At 57.6% G+C, this 24,541-nt stretch overlaps 1 protein-coding gene across 1 annotated transcript in view; it reads left to right on the top strand.

Annotated features, from left to right (window-relative positions):
• Positions 1 to 24,541, top strand: part of Cdh4 (cadherin 4) — a 348,119-nt gene that overhangs the window by 286,991 nt on the left and 36,587 nt on the right. The window contains exons 3-4 of the mRNA XM_077109098.1: positions 153 to 379; positions 14,679 to 14,855. Of these exons, the coding sequence (XP_076965213.1) occupies positions 153 to 379; positions 14,679 to 14,855 (404 nt within the window). The remainder of the gene's footprint in view (positions 1 to 152; positions 380 to 14,678; positions 14,856 to 24,541) is intronic.

Here is a 24,541-nt window from a genome sequence, read left to right on the forward strand (position 1 = left end):
CCTCGGGGCAGCGAAGGAGTAGGCGGCCTTCTCAGGGGGTGGAGAGCTCAGTGAGCTCCTCCCGAGGCTCTCTGCAGACCCAGGATGCGCTGGCTTTGTTGCCACCCTTGGCCCGCCTGGCCACCCTGACCGTCTCCCCCCTCCTCTTCCAGTTGAGTTCAGCAGCTGTCTGGGGAGCCAGGGGATGCAATATGAGACCAACAGCCTGGACTTCAAAGTCGGGGCAGACGGGACAGTCTACGCCACCCGGGAGCTGCGCATCCCCTCTGAGCAGGTGGCCTTCACAGTGACCGCAAGGGACCGCCGGACAGCTGAGCAATGGGACGCCGTGGTGAGGCTGCTGGTGGCTCAGACCCGGTCCTCGCACCCTGGACACAAGGTAAGGGGTGGCCACATGGAGGGAGGGCCCACACCCAGAGTCCAGGCTCCCTGCTGCCCTCATGGTCCTGGGCAGAGCCTCCGCCCAGGCCTCCTGAGGATGAGGCTCAGCAGCTCTGTGTCTGTGCCAGTAAAGAAAGCCACACCTCACAAGGGACCCCTGGACTTTACACTGTCCTGCGGCAGGGCTGCCATCACAGCGAGTCACCAGGTGGCCACCCAAGGAGCTTGGTTCACCAAACTGTGCCGCCTGCTAGGTGTTCCTTGTGGGATCCGAATGAGGCTCCCGGTGTCCACTTCCAAATGGACGCCCCACATTCTGTGGCCTGCCTGCCTGGGCGCTGCGCCCACCAGCCCTGGTGGCTCTCAGGGCCTGAAGGGATGACAAACAGGGCAGAGACCAAATGACAGGCAGGGGGACTGTGGAAGCCGGTGCAAGACAGATCAGGGGATGGAGGCAGGAAGAGGGGGAGAGGAAGGGAGCGAGCCCGCCACCGTCTCCTGGGTGACTTCACCAGCCATGCCGCGGGGGCCCGTCCCAACTGGGCCTTTCCTCCAGTGGCGGGGTGGCTTCATGAGCTGGGCCACCCTGAGCCCACCTGGTGCAGACGCCTGGCGCCCGTGAGCAGCAGGCAGAGCCTCGTGGCGTGGGGGCCTCAGAAGCCACTAACTGGAAGTGCAACCAGGGCTCTTGTGACGGGACGAATCCCCGATGCTCCGCGGAGGGTGCCGGCTCTGGTGGCGACTGAGGTGGGCAGCCTTGGAGTGGGCACACTTCCAACCCACAGCCAGCTGGCCTGGGAACCGCCAGCCCCTGGGGCAGGGGACGCAGACCTCACCTCCAGGATCAGAGTAGGGAGCCCTCCCCCGGGGCCCATGACGTGTGACCCTGGAGGGCGGCAGTCTCTGCAGCCCCCCTCCTGCCCCTGGTCTTGGTCTCCTTAGTTGCTGGTGGCCTCTCCCCGACTTTCCCGGGGCCCCACTTACACCCCCTCAGGGCATCAGCTCTGCTAACCCTAACCATGTCCCTGGGGGCAGGGGTTGCTGACCCACGTCACCTCAGGCCCTGGTGGCAGGAGAGAACTGACGTTCTGGGAAGGAGTGAAAGCTCCGTCTGCAGGGGTGGCTGAGCCCAGCAGGCAAGGGCCCGAGCAGCCCAGGCGCAGAGTCCCGTCAAGCTCCTCTGGCAGGCGAGCTGGACGTGGGGGCTGCCTGGAATTGGGTGGCAATGCTGCACGTCTGTGCAGAGTTGTTGAGGGACACCGTGGTGTTCGGTGAGGTAAGATGACCAGCAGTAGTGCCACCAACACTGTCCCAGCCCTCACGGCCCTGTGCTCATCACAGCCACTAGCCTGCCAGGGCAGTGCTGGGGGACAGGGAGCCAGGGACTGTTTGGAACCTAGAAGGCCAACTGTGGGACCCCAGGTCACTCTGTGGATACACCCTTAAAGGCATCGATGCCAACCCTCAAATGTCTACTCTGTAAATGGATGGAGGGGACACCAGGTTCCCAGTGTCTCCACCTGCCCACCAGCGTGAATGCAAGCAGGACAGCACCCAGCCTCCAGCCCCACCCACAGTCCTGTGGACAGCTTCCAGCACTCAACTGAAAATGCGTGGGCACATGAGGTGGCCGAGGACCCAGGTGGTGTTGCTGAGGCGGAAGACAAGTAGGGTGCGGTGGAGACACAGGAGGGCCAGGCACTGCAAGCCGCTGGACAGAGGGAAGGCAGGCCAGCCCGGCAGCATGGCCTCTGCTGGGCATGAGCGGGTGCTCCAGCACCCCACAGAAGCGTGTGAACTCCGGAAGGGCAGCCAGCCAGAGCCCGAGAGAGACGTGGGCACTCCAGCGCCCCAGCACCTGGCTCCAGAGCACCTGGGCGCTGGTGTTCTCGAGCTTCAGAATACACACGTTCACACAGGAGGACTCCTGGATGGGACCCGGGTTCACACACAAGATTCCGTATATGCCGTACGTGGGGGGCATGGAGGTGACTCCACACCAGGGTTCTGACTGACCCACCACATGGAGCAGTGTGGAACGCTCACCTGTGACATGGTGCTGTTCAGAAAGGCCCGAATTCTGGAGCATTTCTGACTTTGGATTTCTGGTATGAAGGATGATCAACCGTGTTACACTTGGATAAAACAAAGATACTCATTAAAAAGTCTTCAGAAATCCACTGAAAGGCTCACAAGACTATGTAAGTTCTAAGATGATACATGGGAAGACTAGAAAATAAAAACTGTTCATGCAAAAAATGTAAGAGAAAGAAGAACAGAATAGATGGACTATATATTCCTCTTTGAGTAAGGTAGTAGATTTACAAATATATCAGTAATTATTTAAAAAAGAAAATATATTAACATCTAATTAAGAGCTGATGATGATTTGAATAAAGAAAAATCCAACTATATGGATATAAGACACATGTTTAGTAAAACGGTATAAGACTAGAAAAAAGATTGAAAGTAAAATTGTTGGAAAAAATACAACATATGTGCCATTAGAAGAAATCTGCCCAGGTGGAAAAGGATTATATTACGCTCATGTGAGAGGAGAAGGGGGGAAGATGGAAGCTGGTCTGTGACCCCTGAGTGATCCGAGGAAGGAACAGATGGGCTGGAAAGAGGGCGTGGTGACCACACGGTGGACACTGGAGATGGCATCTGACAGTATTATGTGAAATCAGTGCAAATATATTCTAAACTATTAGAGAATACACATGGCATGGATCCTAGCCAACAGTCACACGACTTACCAAAGCTTGCAGAGGAGAATCTTCACGGTTTTATCACTATAACACACAAAAATCCCTATCAGAGAAAAACGTCTCCTTGGCTCCTGGAGAGCTCTCCCCAGGCTTTCAGAAGTAAAAATTAACCCTGCACAAATTTGTTCAGAGAGTTCAAAAAGAGTCACTTCCCCAAAGTCTTGTTGTCCCAAACCCTGATAGGGACCATGTCTCAAATTAGGAAGAGATTTGCCCCAAACGAGCAAGAATGACCTCCAAAATCCAACATGACTGTGTCTAAAGCCAGCTGGAGGCCCGTCCATGCTGACAAAAACCAAGTCCAAAACTAGCAAAAACTGTCCAAAACAACAAGAACCTTTAAAAAAAAGTGACAGACAATGATGGGCCAGTCTTGCCTGTTAATGAATACAAATCCCTGAGCAAATTATTGACAAACTTGGATTCAGCTGTTTTCATAGATTGATGAATCATGACCCAACTGGATTTGCCCAAGAATGGAAGATTGAGTCAATCACTGTGATTCATGTAGAATAAAGGATAAAAATTGTGTGGTCCTCTGAATGACAGTTATTAAAATTTCACCTCGATTAAGATCACAATGTTCAGCTTTTTAGGAAAACAAAGGGAGCCTTGCATTGCATCACAAAGTACATCACCAGAAAACCTGCAGTGGCCATCTGATCTGCTTCTGAAACATTCGAGTCTTCCCTGAGGACCAGCAAGCTGACAAGACAGACCATCCAGTCACACACCAGAGGCCCGAGCAAGCAGTAAGGCAAGAAAAGAAATCGGGATGAATGAAACTAACAGTTCCCAGGGCCAAGAGTCTGCAGCCATCGGTCAGTTACTGGAATCCATGAGTGAGGTTAGAAGTTGCTGGACGTGAACCCGTTGTCTTTCTGTCCATCAAGGAAATCCAAACCATATCCCTAATGTAGTAGCAGTAAAAAAAGATCATGTAATGGGAGTAAATCTGCCCACACATGGTTGAGACAAGTTCAAAAGCCTTTGAAATGGAGGAGCACACCACACCCCAACTCTGAAGGCCCGGAAGACGGTCATAAAACTGTTAAAAATAGGAGATTCTGCTCATCTCTCTAAGAGAGCGCGGGGAGCCAGGAGAGGGAGGACACTGGCCACATGAGCTGCCCTGCAAGGGCTCCCCCGGCAGAAATGGGCAAGAGACCAGTATGGTTCACAAGGAGGACAGAGAGCCTTGTGGAGGGCAGACACAGGCACGCAGTGACCCTCTGCCAAGGCTCAGAGAGGGCGCAGCGTGTGCAAACCCCACCCAGCAGTGGGTGCTCCCACCTCGGGTGGCCACAGGTGTGTGGTGTTAGCTGTGTGCCCATGGACGTGGGCACTGCCACCTGGGCCCCCTCCCCAAGTGCTGAGATCAGTGCTTCTCATGGTGGCCCCAACCAGAAACTCCCCGGTGCCACAGTCAGGGCTGCATAAACTGGTGGCTCCATGCAGAGGGACAGTGTGGCTCCATGCAGAGGGACAGTGTGGCAGCCCAGCTGGAAGCCACCAGATGAGGGCTCCTGTGCTCAGCTGAGAAGGGCAAGCAGGCTCCAGGGCGAAGGCAAGCTGTACCCTCACATCTGGGGGGGTCTCAACGGGAGCCACACAGAGGTGTAGGAGGCATGCAGTGGGTAGCAGGGGCGCCAGGGCCTCCTGAGGCTGGGAAAGTCGCTAACCTGCAACAACGTGGCATTTTTATGCATATGGTTGCAAGCAGAGGGCTTCCAGGCTCCAGAACATGAGTTCAGATGGGGATGCCCAGTAAGTAGGAGCTCCGTGGCAGAAGGTTCTAGAGCAGCAAAGCAGGGCCTAGAGGTGCTCAAGTCTCAGGGCTGCTTTTACTGCAAGAACCATTGAAGCAAATCCCTGAAGGACCGTCTCCGGGACCCCTCATTTCCCAGCTTCCTGCTCTGTCGAGGCTCCTGCAGGGCAGCCTCCACTCCGTTACTGTAGCGTTACTGGAGGTGGGTAAAGCTGACGGCTCTCCAGCCAGACGTCCATGGAAGGGTGGCCCCTCCCCTCCCTTCCCCTCCTGGCAGCCTTTCCAGGGTGACACCACAGGGCTAGAATCTGGAAGAAGTTTTTTGTGCAGTCTTGCAGGAAAGCTGATAGCAATTCAATTAGAAAATGCAAACGAGGTCACATATTTCCCACAGGAGCGCAGAGTTGTCCCTGAGGAGTCCACGGGACATTCGGCCTCACAGTAAATACTGACGTCTCCTGGCCACTGTCGTGGCCCGGCTGGTATCGCGCTGCAGCTGGCAATGGGACCTGTGGGTACAGTTTGCAACAAAGAAACTGTTATTTATGAAACTAATATCGGGCTTCGCTGCGAGTCAGCACTTAGGAAGGATGAACTCCGGAAGCATCCGGTGGCCAGGCAGGTGCTGGCCTGGGTTCTGCTCAGAGCTCCCACCTCCCCACGTGTATGGGCTGAACTGTGACCCCCAAAGGGCAGATGCTGAAGTCCTCACGTCCAGGACCTCGTTTGACCATTTGTCCCCAGACTGCCACCGGCATGTGTGTGAACAGGTGCATGAGTGCGTAACATGGGGGTCCTGTGAAGAGCCCCCAGGAAGAAAGCCCTCCTGTCGGTGTTTAAAGCAAAAATCAAGGTGGGATTTCTCAGCCAACACGGCTGCCATTCTCTCCATGCTGCCTTCTGATATTTGGTTAAGGTCCTCTGCGTCCCTGTGAGCACGGTGGACAGGAGGCGGCGGACACGTCTCTTTTGGCCAGCAAGATTCCCTTCAAGGGAGCACCCTCCTCCCCCACCCTGTGGCTGGAGAGCAGGAAAGCCCACTCGGGGCCCTGGCAGAGCCCCCCGTGCACACGAAGTTCCCCCGGCCTCTGTGAGCCAAGAACCCCAGGGGCTTGGGGGTGACAGGGTCAGAGCCATCCCCCAGGGCACTTGCAGAGTGGACAGCAGGTGCAGAGGGTGGACTCCAGAGGAGGCAGCTGCGTCTGCACACTGAGGCCCCCAGCCTCACCCACCCTGAGTGTGGCCTCCTGGCTCTCAGACTGAGAAAGAGTGGCCCTCACTGAGCGGCACCCGCAGGGTGGTCCTGCCCAGGGCTGCTGCAGCTCCAGCCAGGGGTCGCGCTTCCCCCTGACTCGCCAGTGTCATTTCCTTAGGGAGAACGCGTTTCCTCTGCACACCGGACGGTGATTTTGTTTACCATGTTTCTTGCTACACATGATTTTTTAACTCTCTGGAGCAAGTTTTTCTCAACCTGGTATCTGGTGACGTCTTGGCCCATTGGGTGTCTAGTGAGAGGCTACTGGCCTCACGTGGGCAGAGGACAGGGATGCTGCCAACACGCTCAGCACCCAGGACGGCCCGCCTTGGGTGCCAGGGTCCAGAAGCCAGGCCTCCAGCCAGGTGTGGGTGCGTGTCTGGGTCTGGGGAGGTAGAGCAGGTGACCTGGCCGCCATGGCCCTGGCAGAGCCCCCAGAGCACATGTTTAGGACGGCTCTCATGTCCCCGTGTGCCAAGGAGTGCGGGTACCTTTCTGTTGTTTTATGTTGTTTGTTAAGTACCATTTTATTCTGTCCATCCTTAGCTACCATGGAAACGAAATCATAGGCCAGACAACACCCTACCTGAACAGGTTAAATACCCTGCGTGCAGACCAGCAAAGGGTGCCCTTTTCAAAGGTGGATTGAAAAGGAAGGAGAAGGAACAGCAATGCACTCTCTGCGGAGATCCTAGTGCCCCCCCTTTTTAAGAAATATGATCATCCTCCATTAAAATCAGTGCAGGTGGACACGGGGGTGGGGACAGGGCATTGCTTCCTTTATGGAAGCTGTTTAATCCAAGCTCTGAAGAAGCCACAGAGCTGGGAAGGCGGCAAGGCCAAGCAGCAGAAGAGAGCCATCAACAGCAGTGACGTGTCCCTGTCCCCTCCCCAGTCACACTCATTCATAATGCAGAGATGGCATGTCCCTTTCCACGTGTTTCCCTCTGACTGCTGATCCTGTGCCATCAGTGACCTCAGGCCTCAGGACCCTGAGACACGGAGCCGTCTGTGTGCTGGGACTGGGGGCACATTGTCCCGGACACTAGAGCATTTGGGCCAGCAGGAGCTGCAGGACCAGCTGAAGCCCCTGGCTCTGTGCTCCCTGCTGCCTGAGAAGCCCCAGGGCCCCGGGAGACAGAAGCTGGACCGCGGAAAAGGCAGGTGGAACTAGGAAAGAGGATCCGGGAGTGGCTGGCACCTCCTGGGTACAGTGGGAGGTGAGGGGCAGCTTATTGTGGACAATGGGCAGGAGACGGCAGCCTCGTCAGGGCCACAGGACTTTTGTGGGGCTTTGGCTCCCAGCCCTTCCTCCCTGGGAGCGCCTCTTCCTGTGTCCACAGATGGCAGGCTGCCCTCCACAGGAAGCTCAGATGCCCATTGCCCAGCTGTGCAAATAGATGGTCCTGCAATGACGGGCAGGGGGCAAGGCTTGGGCTTACAGCCAGCCGGGCAGGGGTAAGTCCAGGGATCCATGCGACTCTGCTGGGGCAATCGCCTGTCTGCAAGGGGTCCACCTGCTCCACTGACCTCCTTGGCCTCCCCTGTCGCGATGACAGCCTCTGAGTCTGAGTGAGCATGTCTGCTGGCATCTCCTGGGCTGCCGTAGTCCCCCACCACTCTGCAGCCCTGGAAGGGAACAAAACCCGCAGTTGCGGGGGGCCGGCCTGATGTGGCCCTGATCCGCAGCATCTCTGCCCATCCAGAACTTTCTCTTTGATCTCGGTCTTCCTGTGACAACCAGTGTCACACCACAGCCGTGGGCTCCCCACACCTCCTTCTGGAGGCGCTCGCCACCCCCACCCTGTCCAGACAGGAGGGACTCGGTTTCTGCCTGACACAGAGAGCACCTGGTGGTGAAGGGGGAAGACAGGTTCCGGCAGCGGCTGTCACAGCACCTTCCCTCTTGACCTTGACAGGACACTCAGCACACGCTGCCCTGCCCCGGACACCAGGAGAGCAGGGAACCGAGGTTTGAAAACACCATTTCCTCTTTGCCCCCAGCACTCCTCGGCTTGACGCTGGCCACGCCAGGGACTCTTGTTATCTGCTGTCAGACTGCAGCCTCCGGGTCTAGGTCAGTTGTGGTGACAGTCAGAGAAACTGGGTCACACAGAGGCCTTCCCAAGGAGTCAATTGCTTGGGTAATGAAAGCCAGTGGTGGCCTCTCACAGGTGAGGGCCGAGACAGGGGACACCTGGGGCACAGGGAGATGGGAGAGTTTGCCTGATTTGCCTGCCCTCAGGGGCTGCCCAGGGACCAGGTCCTTTCTGCCCCGGAGCCTGGGGGCAGGGTTTGGGCAGGGGGGGTCCTGGGAAGAGGGCAGGGGCGAGGGCAGGACTGAGCACATGGGCTTCCTGACCCGGCCCACGGGCCCTCCAGGGGGATGTGGGCCCAGACTCCTTCCTGGGGGCGCCCAGAGAACCAGGAAGAGGCCCAGCACCCAGGTCCTGGCCTTGGTCTCCTCCAAGGACAGGCGGGCCTGAGGGGTGACCAGCCAATCAGGGCACAGCACTCCACCTAAGCAGAGACAGTTCCAGGCAGGACAGGGGACCCCAGCAGAGGACTTCCCTAGGTCAGCTGGAAGGACAGGCTCTCTCGCCCCAGCCTGGGGTCTGAGATGTGCAGGGTAGAGTCCCTGCCAGGGCCCCCACTCACGGGACCCTGGGGGCTGTGGCTCCTGGGCTGGCCCCCAGGCCACGTGGACCACCCACCTCCCACCTTTCTGACCCCTCCGTGTGTCCCCCCCCCGGCCCCCAGCCCTGAGGCTCCTTGAATACCCTGGCTCCTGCAGGTGTTGGGTGCTGCCTGGATGGCTCTGGCGCCCGCCCTCATCCTCCTCGGTTCAGGCCTCTGTCCCTGGACACGCCATCTGCAGCTCTCTCCAGGGCTCCTCCTGCCCTCCTTCCTGGCCCAGCACCCTGCAGCAGTGGGACTGCCAGACTGACAGCCCCTTATACCAGGGCAGCTGCCATCGGGGAGACCAGCGCGTGGCCGCATCAGGAGGCCCGCCCACGTCCCTCCCGGGCCAAGCTGAGGCTGCCCACAGACCTGCCTCGCCTGTCCCCCAGCATCCAGTGAATGACCCCTCCACGCCGTCTCCTGCTGCCCTTCAGACCCTTGGTGCTCCCAGAGCAGGCAGGCTGCGGGAGGACACCCCTTCTGGGTGTCCAGGTCTGGGGTCACTGAGCCTTCTCCTTCTGACAAGGGTTGAAGCCCAGCCATCTGCAAATACTCCTTAGATCTTACCCCCACCCCAGGCAGGAGACCCCCTGGTTGCCCCTCTAGAGGCGAGGGCCAGGGCTGGGTGAATGTTCACTGCGGACCAGGGGGAGCAAGCCCCTGTGGGACCAGCTCTGCTCTGCAGCCCGTGACGCCACCCCTCCCCACTTTTCCTCTGGGCTCCAAACAACCCTTTAATGTAATGCTGTCCACTCTGTCCTGGAGGTGTCCACACAGTCCTGCTCACCCTGCAGTGCCCTGCCCCTGTGTGATGCCCCCAGCATCTCTGTTCCCCTCCCATGGGCCAAACTGCTTGTAGCCCTGCTGCCTGGCCCTGCTGCCTGGCCCTGCTCTCCTGCCTCACCCTGGCTCTGTACTGTTAGCACAGGGGAGAGGAGGTGGGCTGGACCATCTGCACCAGGACCCCAGGTCAGAGGCCTGAGCTCCTGCCCTTGCCCTCATTCTTGAGCGCGACCCCTCCCCTCGAGGCCCAGGCCCCTGCAGGCTGTACTGAGGCCTGAATGAGCCAGTGCCTGCAAAGTCATGCAGCCCAGCCCTGAGGGCAGCTCTGTGGTCAGGATGCTGGGCCAGCACCGTGAGCACCCAGGGCAGGGCCACAGGCCATGTCTCCTGCCTTCTCCTGGCTGGACTGGTCCCTGGAACTGGTGGGGAACTCAGCAGTTCTTCTGTCCATCAAGTTGCTGTTAGATGAAGACTAGCCGGACCCTGCTGACCCGCCTAGGTGGGGGCCCCTCCCTAAGCTGTGGGCTAAGGAGACATGGGTGGCCCTGGGCAGAGCTTTCTCTGTGATGCAGCGATGTCCTCCAGGTCAAGCCAAGTGTGGACGGAGGAAGGGGGAGCCACCTGGGCTGGGGAGGCAGGGGCTGCCTAGCACGGGCCGGAGGGTCTGGGGGGGAGCTGGGCTTCCTAGACGGGAGGCCAGAGGCAGTGCATTGTGGGTGGGCAGCTGGCACAGGTGGGAACAGGGTCTGAACCCGGGCAGAATCCAAGAGCCTGGGGAGCAGAGTCAGGGGCCCACTCTGTGGTGCAGAGGGCCGGCACAGCCCAGATGGGGACTGCTGTGGGAAGAGAGCCCAGACCTGGTCTTGCCAAAGCTGGGGCTCCATGGAAAATTCTCCTAAAATGATCCTGCAAGATAACAGCAACTCCTACAAGTTACCCTCCTAACCACACCTTCTCAGTGCCACACCAACCCAGAGCTGGAGCAGGTGACTTCCTGGGTCCTCCTCATTCTGCAGATCCACAGGACCAAAGACCAGCTGGCCAGTGAGACCCTCCAGGACCCACAGTTACAGGACCACTAGCTCATGGCTCTGGCCAGCTCCTCCTGCTGCTGGGCTCCTGGGCTGCTGGTTTTGAGAAACCTAGGATGTTCCTCACCTGAGGACGTGCACACCCTAGAAGACACAAACACACACATGCAGGTGTATAGTGCGTGAGCATTGTCACATGCGTGTGCACACTTTTACATTAGTGCAAGTCCACACATCTGCACATGCATGCACAGGTGTCTACACAAACCTACCCACGTGTGTGTGTGCAGAGTGCCTGCATGCACACCCATGTAGACGTGCTCTGTAGTATTGATTAAGAGCAGAGGTCACATTCAGTCCTTACCCAATATGCTATCTCCATTCACTCAGAAATGCAGAATGAAGAGGACCGGCGGTGACATCTGCTAGGAAGTGTTTAAAGAGGAACTGGGGGGCTGGGGATGTGGCTCAAGCGGTAGTGCGCTCACCTGGCATGCGTGTGGCCCGGGTTCGATCCTCAGCACCACATGCAAACAGAGATGTTCTGTCTGCCGAAAACTAAAAAATGTTAAAATTCTCTCTCTCTCTCTCTCTCTCTCTCTCTCTTTAAAAAAAAAAAAAAAAAAAGAGGAACTGGGCGCATTAGTGATAACTACTGTGATTATGCCTCAGCGTTTATCTGCCATGTCTGAAAGGCCCCAGATTATCACATGTTCAAAAGAACATGCTATTGCAACAGGGTAACTGCTAATTGTCATCGATGGTTTTCTTCCAAAGAAGTGGGTGCATCTTCCAGGCAGAAGCCTGTGCAGGTCTGGCATTGATTTTCACCAGATTTTGTTATTACATTTGTCTCACAGCTTTAAAATAGTAGCAAATATGTGCAATTTATTTAAACAACACTAGGGAAATTAACGGCACGCCAGCTCCTCCGTAGTAAATGGAGACAGAGCAGGTGGAGGCCAGCTGTGTCAGAACCTGTGAGAGGCCGGGTCTGGGTGCGGTCCCGGCAGCCCTGCTGGGGGAAGCATCTCCTGCGGAGCCTGGCTGTCTCTGCCCCAGACTGGGAGGGAGGGCCCCAGCTGCAGACCCTCCTCCCAGGGGTGGTGCGTCAGGCCAGGCCCCTCCCCTCACCCCAGGGCAGAGTCGCGCTCGGCCAGTCTGTCCTCCAGATGGGCTGCAGAACAGAAGTGGCCCATCCCTTCTCCTGAGGCAGGTACCTGGGGACAGGTGAGCCTCGTTCCTGTGGGTCAGGGACCTGGGCAGGGCGCATCTGCAGAGCTCCGTCAGTCACCCTGCGGCCCAGTGAGTGCCAGCTGCCGCCCCCCACAGCGAAGAAGGCGTGTTCCTGACGAGCGCCTGGTGCCAGCCGCTGACCCAGGACCAGCCTGAGAGTTGGGAGTCTCCCAGCCCCTCGGTTTGAAAGGGGCCCTGAGGGCAGGGGACACCCAGGGCCCACCCCCCCTCTTCGCAAGAATATGCATTTCTGCCCTGCCCACTGCATCTCTCCCATGAGCACAGGCCGCGGGAGCTGGTCCACAGACAGCCAGGCCCTGGAAGGAGGCACCTGGCCGGTGCTCTGTCCTTGGGTCCTCAAGGAGGGCTCAGGCCCTCCTCTGCCTTGGGTGCTGTGTGGCCTCTCCAAGGTCCCCCTGCTTCCTCCCTAGCAGAGTGGAGCGATGAGCTTCCCACTGAAGTGCTGATAGGAGGATTCTGGGGAAGAGTGCGTGGAACAGTGTTTGGCCAGAGCCTGGAACCTAAGTGTCAGAACAAGGCTCCAGTTATTGTCACTCAGTGAACTTACTCTCTGTGTTATTGAAGGTACTTTCCATAGCTGGGTTTATCTGATGTTTCTCATCGTCACTACACCCCATCAGTCCCAGCGCTGTGTCTCCAAGGCAGGGAGGGGAGACAGCCAGGCCAGGACCCCAGGAGGCACTATTTGTCTGAGACCAGGTCTTGGAGCAGTGGCTGCAGCCCTGTGAATCCTCAGCACCTGGAGCCTCATCTGGGTCCTGGAAATGGGGAGAATGTGCAGCCAGGACTGGACAGAAGCAGGGCCCTGCAGGCCCCCTGAGTCACAGGCACATAGGGATGTCAGACTGGAACCCCGTAGGCAGCAGGTCACATTGACCTAGAACCCAGACCCTGGGGACAGGTCACACCTCCCTCAATCTGACGAGGGACGGGGGACCCAGGGGACACTTTGGGTTTTTAATTGTTGAAGACTCTTGAATGCAGGCCCGATGGGAGGAAGGTGCAGGGGCCCCTGGTGCCCTCGCCCAGGTGGTCTGTGGCACTGGTGGTGAGCAGGGGCGGGTGCCAGGATGGCTCTGCACCAGGCAGGCAGCCGCTCTGTGTGCAGCCTGATTTCCACGCACCAGGCAGGGGCAGCCTACAGAACCGTGCTGAGCACAACAGGTGTCCTTGCCTGGGTCCTGAGCTCTGCAGAGGGCCCGTGGCTGGAGGGCAGCCTGCGGTCAGGTGCCCCAGCCAGCATGGCCCTCTGCCTTGGGCTGTGCTGACCAGACTCTGCCTCCTCTGGCTCCCGGACACTCAGACCAAGTGAGCATGGACCCGGGCAGGGCTGAGCTTGCTGTGAGGGGACCAGGACAGGAATGCGTCACCCGCGTACCGTGTGGGCACACTGCTGCCCTGGGACGTCATGTGAGCTCTGACGTCCAGGGAGCCTGCAAGTAGAGGGGCAAAGCAATAGCACAGAACAAGGCCCTCAACCCCAGAAACCAGCACACACCTGAGGGGCGTCCCTCCAACTCTGTAAGCAAGTTGCCGGGCCACATGTGTCCTTTGGTGCCTTTTTTCCACACCAGTGACTTCACAGAGTGGCACGCAGTGACAGTAGCGTCCCAGATGTGGCTGTACTGAGGGTTTGCCCAGGCATCCAGGGTTTTCCTGGTGATTTTACTACCGTGAACACATCTCCCTGGACACCCTCGTCCACCCAGGCTCTCAGACGCATTTCCAGCTGCGGAGCTGCTGTCCCGGGGCAGGGCTGCTGAGGCTCTGGTTAGCTGCTGGCACCCTGGTGGGGAAGGCGGTGCTGGCCACAGGGCCCAGCAGCTCAGGGAGCCGCAGTGGCAGCACAGCAGGCTCACACAGGTGACGGCCACATTCCCATCGTCATCTGACCCAGAGCTCTCGCCACCATGCCCAGTTCAGAAAGAGGAGGCGGGTGTGGAGAACGCAGGGACTCGCTCTAGTGATGCCAGGAACATTAGGCTCTCATCTGCTGAACCCAAACCCCGACTCGCAGCCTGAGTCACAACGGGCTCCTCGTGTTGGGCGTTAATTGTGCTTCGTCTTGTCAGTTAGACAAGTGGACAGGACACACCACTCTAATTTGCATTTTTTATTCCTGGAAGATGTGAACATTTTCACAAGTTTATTAGCCATTAATATTTATTTTGCTATCTTTTTATGTCCTTTTCCTGTTATGAAAAAATACTTTGTTATTTCCTATTGATTTGTAAGAGCTCTTTCTATAGAGGCTATTAACACTCATCAAATAGGTTATACATTATATTTTCCAAACTTATCATTTGCTTTGTGGGAATATTTTTATAAACAGGATTTTAAAATTAAAATGTGTCAGTCTTCCATGCTTTCCCCCATTATTGGGGGTTTACAAAGCCCTTACTGAACTGGAATATAGCTCCATGGTGGAGCGTGTGCTTAGCCAGGATGAACTCCTGGGTTCAGTCACCAGCACCAGAACATAAATAGAACAGGAGCCCTGGTCCACCCTGCTGGTGACATTGTTGGTGGCTGTGCCCCTCTTGAGCTGCCTCTCCCCCTCTAATCCTGTAACCCAGGCCCTGAGTATCCATGAGGTCTTGCCCGATGTCTTCCTGACTCAGCCCAGAGTCCCGAGTTCACCAGCTTTTCTCTACCAAGAGCGGCAGGTTCTCGTAGCAGACATGCTTCTCCTTGGTGCAAGACTTAACCAGACTCCCCTGACTCTTCTCTCCCTCCACTCAATGCTGCAGAGAGGAAAGAAGAAAGACGTGACCCTGGACCCCTCCCAGCCCCCAAGGGACACGCTGCTGCCCTGGCCTCCGCACCAGCGCTCCGGGGGGCTGCGGCGGCAGAAGCGAGACTGGGTCATCCCCCCCATCAACGTGCCGGAGAACTCGCGCGGGCCCTTCCCGCAGCAGCTCGTGAGGGTGAGTGGGGCCCTTCCTGCGCGGCAAGGGGGTCGTGGGGGGCGGCCGAGAGCCAGGCAGGCTCTGCACAGGTGTCAGGAAGGAGGCCGCCCTCGTCCCTGGAGGCCTGCGCGGTGCAGAGCAGAGCCAGCAGGGAGGGAGGCGGGGCCCAGGGCGAGGCCTTCTTGGTGGTGGCCAATGCTCTCTGGGTTACTTTTGAAGGCTGTCTCGTGTGGAAGCAGGTGGGGCAGGGACACGGAGCCGGCCTGTGACCTCTGACACACTGTGGTCCAGCCAGCCGCGTGTCTTTCCAAGTGGCCTGGTGGCACCTCTGTGCCGTGGTCCTGGCACAGAAAGCCAGCGTCTCACATTGGGCAGGGTGCCACCTAGCTTGTGTGCCTCCAAGCCCCCAGCAGCCGCCGTGGCTGCCCATCCTACAGGGGGGTCTGTGTTTCTGTGGTCAAGACAGTCACCCATCGGCCAGCATTTTCCTCTTCCCCTTGAAGAAATTCACAACCCAGGCTGAGCTATAATTTGATAAAACGATGGTGAGATTCTGTTCGATGATTCCAATCCTCGGTGGAAAGGCCTCATCCCTCTCTTTGGAAATTAGCCCCCAGAGTGTGGAGAGGGGCGTCCTGTTCTTGGTGCTGATGAGTCGCTCTGTCCCTTGTCCCTCTGGATGCACAGGACTGGGCTGTGTTTAGAATGGAGAAGGGGCCGGGAAAAGGCTTACTAAAACAAGCAGCCAGGAACTTCAAATATCTCTTCTGAACAAAAAGATTTAAAGAAAATGTAGTCAGAATGAATGAAGAGATGGGCAATAACAGCAGAAAATGGAAATTTAAAAATATAACCAAAAGGAAACGGGAAACCTGAAGAGTACGTCCTTTCTAATGAAAACCTCGCTGAGGAAGAGGAGGCGGAAGGCAGGGAAAAGGGTCAGCGCATTTGCAGATAGATCAGTAAGAGCGTCCCATTTGAAGAACGGCTGGCGGGAGGACTGAAACATACAGTTTCAGTGAGACAATGGCAAGGGACCCAGAGAAAAACAAAAGGGATACTGAGAAAATTCATCGAAGAAATAAAGGTTGAATTTTCCCCAAATTTGGTAGAGAAACAAACATATAGATCCAAAAAACTTAATGAATCCGGACAGGATAAATCAAACAAAGCCGTTCCTTACAGTCAAACTGCTGAAATTCAGCAATAACGAGAAGCCTCCCAAGCAGAGGGGAGCAGTGCCCACAGATGGCCGCAGAGAGGAAGACGGTGACTTCCCTCCGGAACAATGGCAGCCACAGGCCAAGGGGATGCCAGAATTCCACACCCAGACAAAGTGTCTTCCACAGGAGGATGGAGGAAAGTCGTTCCTGATATGCAAACTGAGGGAACATGTCACCAGCACACCTACAGGAAGTGTGAAGGACGTTCTTCAGCTGAAAACCAGTGACATCAGCCCAAATTTCAGACCCACAGGAAGGGACGGAGACGCAGGAAGAGGCTCTCTGGCCACTGTGGAAGACAGTGACCTTCCCTTAATTTCTCACTAAGTGAAGCCGAGCGTTGAACCGTGGGGCTGTGTAACTTGTGTAGATGACACATGACAGCAACATGCAACTCAGCCAGGCAAAGACCAGGGGGCTGAAGCCTGCAGTGTGCATCTCCCTGCTTCTGATAACCGGCTCCGTATCGGCTCTGGAGGCTCCATACTTTTCGTGTTGGGATGCCTAGAATTAGAAGAATGTCCTACAGAGGTACAGGTTGGAGCATTAGAGTCTGCTGACCTCCCATCCCTGATGAGCGCGTTTTCTGGGGCCAGAGAGGCCATGGTGACCAAGGCATAAAGGAGCGACTGTCCCTGGGAAGGAGCCAACATGTTCTCAAGAATCCAGTCGTGTTGGCTTTTCTCCCCTGTAAACAGATGGTGACAATGTGGCCCCTTCCCTCTGTTCAGACACAATGACCATGACTGGATGGGGAGACTGCCTAAGACTGACTGTGGGAGCCACCCCTGGGCCATCAGCTCAGCCCCAAGGAAAGGCCTCTGTGGAGAAGCCCTAATGCAGAAATAAGGAGGCCCTTAGCCCTGCCCGTCCCCTGCAGGGGCTGCCTCTTCCCACCCCAGGTGGGGGCAGTACACAAGGGGCCTGGCCAGTGCTGCCCCAGTGGTTCCAGCACAGCAGGATGGGCTGTCCCCAGCTGCCCCAAGCCTCTCCGTGACCACACATCTCACTGTCCTATAGGGAGTTCACACCATCCTTGCTAAAGCCCAAGGGACGTGGACAAAGCGGTCGTCCAAGGACCTGTGCCTTGGTGCTGAGGTTTGATCAGTCGTGGGAAGCGAACGTGCAGCCCTGCGTGCACCCTCCCCCTCTGAGCAGGACATGTCCCCCGGCTTGAATTGCTCTAATGGCTGTATTTATGCAGCTGAAAGTTTCTTAAGAAATGAAAGTAAAATCAAATTGCTGCAAATGCTCGGATAATTTATCAGAGAATATTCAATTAGAATACATTAATATTTTAGATTTCCATCATCAATTTCATGTTTGGGGATTTAGTGCAGTCACTGAGTGCAGTGCCCTGTGGCGGGTGTCCAGGGTGAGGGCTCGTCCAGCAGTGGCCATAAGGCCTCGTGTGGCTGGGCGGGATGCAGACCAGGGGTGGGCCAGGTACAGGGTAGTGGGGTCCAGGTGACTCAGGGTGCAGCACCCTGAGAGCCAGATGCAGTCCATGGGGAGTCTTCTGGGATGTTGGGGCAAGGTGGCCCGTCCCTTTGGTACCGGGGTACCCTTCACTCTAGAGTGGTGGCCCTCTCGGGGGACCATGAGTATGTCCTTGATGACACCAGGGGACAGCAGAGTCCTCTCCTGCTGAGCCAGCTTGCCCTCTGGGAGGGGGCTGTGGAGGAAGCAGGTGGGCGGGGTGGAGGAGAGGGGTGAGCGAACAACAGGCACATCTGGGGCCAGAGGACATGGGTGCCAGCACGCCCTCTCAGGTAAGGTGACTGAGCCACCTCTGATGAGGGAACCCACTGCAATGGCGCTACAACTGTGGTGACTGGGGCCAGGCGCTCCAGAAAGGCTCAGGGTCCTGAGAAAGAGCCAGGAGGTCAGAGTGACAGACAGCCAGGCCCAGGGAGAGGGTGGGAGAGATGAGCTCAGAGCGTCAGGGCCAGGTCCCCGGGTGGGTGGCTGTGGGAGGACTCAGCATTTTACTTTGAGACTCAAAGGGACCTGATGTGGCTATCAAGCCCCCCGACCATGCTGCTGCAAGTGAGTCAGATGGCAGCGACAAGAGTCGCAGGAGGAGGCTAATGAGGGGGATCCACAGGACCCCTGTCCAGAGACAGCAAGGATCAAGGGATGAATATCTTGTTTAATTAAAATAAAGGCTGGAAACCCCCAATAAATCCTTTTATTCTCTAAGTTTGTGTGGCAAAATTCAAGATCTGGGAGCCGACGCCCTGAGACTTGAAAGATCCTCGGGTCCTCCCTCCCCCTGAGGCTGTGGCTCCAGAGAGCAGGCCTGGCCATCCACCCACCCAGCCCCTCCTGCCCTGGAGGAGCCTGGCTGGGGCACGGCAGGGGGCGGCCTCGGAACCTGAGTAAGTCCACCTCACAGGAGGGGGCTCTGCTCCCAATGTGACCCAAACATGTGTGCGCCCAAGCTCCCCCGCTGTGAACTGCCTGTCCCTGCTGCTGGCTGACCAGCACTGATGGCTGTGATAACGATGACGATGACAGTGATGATGATGGAGGTACTGGTGATGGCAATGATGGATGACGGGAGACGGTGATGCTCTGATGTCATGATGGGATGGCGGTTACTTACATGGTGATGGCAGTGGGCAGTGGCAGAGTGATGGAGGTGATGACAGTGGTGGTGATGGTGATGACGGGGGTGGGGATGGTGATGACGGGGGTGGGGATGGTGGTCATGGGGATGGTGGTCATGGGGTGGTGGTCATGGGGGTGGTGGTCATGGGGTGGTGGTCATGGGGTGGTGGTGATATGGTGATAATGGGGATGGTGGGATGGTGGTCATGGGGATGGTGATGATGATGAGGAGGAGGAGGAGGATAATGATAATGGTGATGGGATGGTGGTCATGGGGATGGTGGTGATGATGAGGAGGAGGAGGAGGATAATGATAATGGTGATGGGATGGTGGTCATGGGGATGGTGGTGATGATGATGGGGATGGGGATGGGGATGGGGATGGGGATGGTGGTCATGGTGATGGGGATGGGATGGGGATGATGACAATGATAATGGTGATGGGGTGGTGGTCATGGGGATGGTGGTCATGGGGATGGTGGTGATGATGATGGGGATGGTGATGGTGGTCATGGTGATGGGGATGGGGATGGTGGTCATGGTGATGGGGGTGGGGATGGGGATGATGACAATGATAATGGTGATGGGGATGGTGGGATGGTGGTCATGGGAATGGTGATGATGATGAGGAGGAGGAGGAGGATAATGATAATGGTGATGGGGTGGTGGTCATGGGGTGGTGGTGATATGGTGATGGGGATGGGGATGGGGATGGGGATGATGACAATGATAATGGTGATGGGGTGGTGGGGATGGTGGTGGTGATGATAAGTGATGGTGGTTATGGTGGTGATGGGGATGGTGGTGATGAGGATGGTGATGGGATGGGGATAATGAAAATGGGGATGGAGATGGTGGGGATGGTGGGGATGGTGGGGATGGTGGGGATGATAATGGTGTTAGGGTGGTAGTGATGGTGACGATATGTGATGGTGATGGTGATGGGGGTGGGGATGGTGATAATGATAATGGGGATGGGGATGTGGTTACTGGCACAGTGGTGGTGCTGGCGAAGATGGGGATGTGGTCATGATGATGAGGAGAACCTTTGGCACTTGTCATCAATATCAGGCACCTGAGCCCCCATCTGCCAGTCGCTGTGCTGGGCACCAGGGACAGGATGAATGCTATGAATGCTTTTAAGGATGTCTGCTTTTAAGGATGTCTGAGGCAGGTGAAGGAACAACAAGTTACATCATAGTGGGGTAAATGTGGTCCTCAGAGTGACACTAGGAGCCCCTGGGGAGGATGCCTTGGGCTTCGGGGGAGGCATGAGCAGAGAAGAGCACAGGGAGGCATCGTCCACCAAAGCAAGAGGGTGTCGGACACACAGCAGAGACTGGGGAGGTCAGCAGGCCACCTGAACGTGCAGCTGTTTTATCTCTGGAAGGTGCAAGAGGCACAGCCAGGGGAGTGGACTGAGAGGAGAGGGAAGCTGGGCCAGGGGCAAGAGGTGGGGCCTGGGGCTGGCATCCCCCTCCCCAGACCCGACCCTCCCTTGTCCAAGGAAAGCCCTGGACTCGGGGCCATGTCCCCTCCAGGTCACTCTCTCTGGAGGCCACAAAGGGAACCTGGGCTCGCCCAGGCGTTGCCCCTCCTCACACTTCCTCTCCCCCACCATGCCCAGCCCCGCGTGACCACACAGATCTGCTGCCTGCACCCAGAGAACACTGACAGGCGAGAGAGGCCATCGCGGAATGTGCCCGGGCTGAGAGAGGTGCTGCCTGTCCCAGGATGCCCTCAGTGTCCCTCGGGACTCTTGCCCATGACACTAGAGCTCCCACCTCTCTGGAAGCGAGTCCAGGTGGTGCCCCTGCCAACCACTCCACCCTCCCTGTGACAGACACGTCATGCAAGGAGTAAAACTCCAAGCTGCAGAGCTGAGCACGGGACAGGCGTCACTCACACAGGGCACACTGCTCCGTCAGCACAAGGTAGGAGCCCACAGCCTCCTGCAGTCCCACCCCAGGGCAGGGACATGCTGGGCTGTGGATATCGGGCTCCGTCACAGAGACCATTGTCACCCAGGGCTTTGCCTTGTGTCTGCACCCCCGCAGAGGAGGCCCAGGCACTGTGCACAGGGCCTGCAGGGCTCTCGGAACAGACAGGCTGCCTGTTTGGTCAAAAGCTGGAGGGGCTGGCCCAGCAGGGGCCTCAGGCCTGAAACTCTCAGCTTGCCTGGGCCAGGCCTCCTGAGAAGGTCCCTGGCTATCTGGAACCAGCCTCCTCCCACACCTCAGCTCGGCCTTTACAGAAGGTAGGACAGAAGGTGTCCTGGGCATCCTGTCTGTGGACCAGGGGAGGGCTTTCAGCACATGTGAACTGGCAGGTGGCAGCGCACTTGGTGACCTGTGTCCACTTCTGGCAGGATCTAGTGGCTCCTCTGACAGCCAAAACAGCACACAGCAAAGCCAAGTGTGTTGATGGCATGTGACTCAGTCAGCACACGGAGCCGCTGGGTGGGAGCACCTCCTACAGGGCAGGTGTGGAACTGCAGGAGGCCTCCAGCAGAGCCGGGACTGTCACCACCATGCCCTCTACAGTGCAGGCAGCCTGGGAGGGTCACACAGAGTGCCCAGGCGTTCCTATTAGCCAAGGCGGTTCCAAAACCACTCTGAAACCAGGGCAGGCCGCGAGAGGATGGCTGTCAGGGGAGTCTGAGATTGTCCCTGAAAGACACTTTGTGGCTGCCCTGTGGAGAGGCAGCCCTGACCCACCCTGGCCTGGGAGAGGGGCAGAGGAGCCCAGCAGGGGCCTCTCCTCAGGGGTCTCCAGCCCCAGGCAGGTTGGCCATGGGCCGGGCTGGCTCTGCAGCGGGAGGCCGCGGCCAGGCTCTGAAGCATGGAAGCCCAGCTGCGGGAACAGAGGGCGCAGGAGAGTGGGAGGCGGGAGCAAGGCTGAGCAGAGGCCACTTCCAGGGCTCTGGGACGGTGGGAGGCTCTGCTGCACCCAGAATCACCTCAGTTTCACGCTGCTCTCCAGACGGTGACGGCACGTGCCTGCTCCAGCAGAGCACACTGTCCCCGGGGGCCCAGCCAGGCCCAGAGGGCTGCAGGCTGTCCTCTAAGGCCAAGAACAGGAGCAGCTGGGCCACACTGGAGTCTGCGTGGACACGAGCCCCTCCCGCTCCTGGGCATGGAGGGACACCGGTGTCATCATCAAGCCAAAGGAGCCGCCACCCGTGGGCCTCCACTGTGAAGGTAGGGAAGCTGGCATGGGTGCCCAGGTGCTGCTGGCCCCCAGCAGAAGGACATCTGGCCCTGAGTCAGAGCCTATTCCTCATGGGCCCAGGTTTCAAGATGAAGCGGGTCTGGCCCAGGCAGCTCTGAGACTGTAGCGGAAGAAAACAAAACCCTCTGCGTGCCAACCCACCCCTGGGGCTCACAGAGGTGCCAGTCCATCCCCCAGAGCTCACAGAGGTGCCAGCCCACGTCCGGGGGGGCTCACAGAGGTGCCAGCCCCCCCCCCAGGGTTCTGGTAGATAAGGCGGGGCCAGGAGTCGCCCCTTTCACAGCCTCAGGTGAGGGCCTGGACACAGGACACAGACGTCACGCTGGGCGCCTCGGGCACCTCCGGCACCTCGGGCCCCTGCTGCAGACAGTGCCTGCTCCTGGGTTAAGCTCCAGAAAGGCTTTGGGTCCCCCTCTGGGTCTCGCTGTCCCTGTCCCAGGGCTGGGAGTGGCAAGCCCCAATCCAGGGCACCATGAAGTGCCACTCCTCAGCCACTCCCTGACCTGGGACGCAGGTCAGCGCCAACGCAGGGCCACAGGGCCCATGGCTGCACCTCCCGGCCACAGGAGAAGCAAGGACCCTGTGTGGCCTGTGTCGCAGGCCTGGCCCTGCACAGCGCTGGCCCTTCCTCTCACCAGCTTGCTCTGTACTCCCTGTTAAAGCTGCAGTCGGTGAAAATGAGCCTCCGCTGACCCGGCCTCGTTCCACACCGAGGGCAGAGGTGACAGCGACTTTATCACAACCCGAGTCCCCTGAGACTTCACCAAGCTCAAGGCTCTCTTAATGCAAATTTAAAAAGGTTTTAATGTGTGTTAAATAAATACCAGCCACTTGCCAGAGCCATGGTGATGGAGGGTAGATTTTATAGCTGCTACGCTTCTGATCAACTGTTACTTAAAATTAGCCCCTACCAATATTTCTAAATAATCAGATAGTATTTGAGTAGCTTAAATAAACTAAATTACATTTAAATAGCCATGAACTGGGGGTTTTACCGAGGCAGGTCCCTGCATCTGGCTGGTGTACGTGTCGGGGAGGCTGACACCCAGCCATTACACTAGCATCCGGTGGAGGGCTGTTTTAACGTCTGCGGGGATGCCCAGGAGTGCATGCCAGCCGTAAGCTCCTGTGTGGATGCTCCGGGCCTCGGGTCTGCAATCTCCACAGGAGCTTTAACGTCCCCTCCCTGCACTAGAAGCCTGCTCTGCTTCCCCTGTCGGACCTGGGGCCCTTGGTGGCTTGGGAGGTGGAGGGACGCACAGCCCCCAAGACACACCGGCCCCTCCTCCTCAGGGACGCAGACTTCCTGCCTGGGTCCTGGGTGCCCCTCAGTCCCTTCTCTGTGGTCAGGGAGGCTGTGCGGGCGGCATACGTGATGCACTTGCAGGGACCCTGTGCCCCTCCCTGCCTGGCTCAGCCCCGAGGTAGGCGGTGCACCCTGATCATGCAGTGCCAGTGGGTCACAGGCTCAGAGAGGCCAGAGTCTCGCCCATGGTCACTCAAGGTGGAACTGGGCTCTGCATCCCAAAAGTCAGACCGCTGCTCCCACCGGCAGCCACCCTGCTGTGTGCCATGGGGAGGAGGTGGTCACGCTAGGAAAGTGGGCAGGGGCCCAGAGCACCCCGTTCCCAGGATCCTGTTGCTCTTTTCTCCATCTCTGAGGGAGTTACGAAGACATGAATGTTTCCTGTGGAGTTTTGCTTTGAAGGACAACTTAAGGTGACCTGACAGTGCCTCTGCTGCTGCCACGTGGCCTTGAAGTGCCGCAGGTCCCCTCTGGGTGGCCTGGACGGTTCCGACATCTTCTGGCTGCTTTCAGATCACGCGGCACTGGCTGGGTACTTGGTATGCTTGGTACGATCCGTCCAAGCTGGCAATTAACAGTGCCACAGAGAGCCTGTCCAAACCAATTTCCCCGGGCTCGGTATTTGAAAGTCTAAAAATCCCTAATACCGTGAGGCAGGCAGTATTTAAATTTAAGTTCGGTTCCCAAATGAGATCTTTTAGTTCAACTGTTCAACTTTATTTGGAAATATGAAACAGTAACTTGATTACCCGTTAAGGTAGCTTTGGCTGGGGATTATAGCCGAAATCTCTGCTCCTCCGAGTTTCCCTCCTATGTATGGAATCGCTCCAAGTTAGGAACTCGGTTCTGCGGCCCGTGCAGGAGCCGGCCAGGTGGAATGCAGGGGCTCGCAGGCTGGTGGCGCAGCACCCGAGGCAGCGCGGCTCCGGCTCCCAATGTGTGCTTCCCACAGGGGACACTTCAGGCAGGCAATGTCCAGCCACCCAAGTGGCCTGAGGGCCACCGGAGCTGCAGGGCAGCAGGTGGGAAAGGAGATCTCTGCTCAGTGGAGGGCTCTTGGCCCAGGCTCCACGCAAACGCTCCCAGGAGTGGTTCTACTTGTCCCAAGACGTCAGGAGGCAGGTGTCTCGGGCCACACGGTGCAGGTGAGGAAACAGGCACAAGGCACAGAGGGACAAGTGGCACAGAGCTGTCCCGGCCTCCCTTCACCTCCGTCCCCCCCGGCCTGCCGCCAGTCCCCTAGAACCTGCACTGCTCTCACCTGGGCCCTTCCTCCTGAGCCCTGCCTCCGCCTCACTGAGCAGCCCTGCTGAGCCCCTCCCTGCCCCTCC

This window comes from Callospermophilus lateralis, chromosome 3 (assembly GCF_048772815.1).
Source record: "Callospermophilus lateralis isolate mCalLat2 chromosome 3, mCalLat2.hap1, whole genome shotgun sequence".
Lineage (NCBI taxonomy): Eukaryota > Metazoa > Chordata > Mammalia > Rodentia > Sciuridae > Callospermophilus > Callospermophilus lateralis.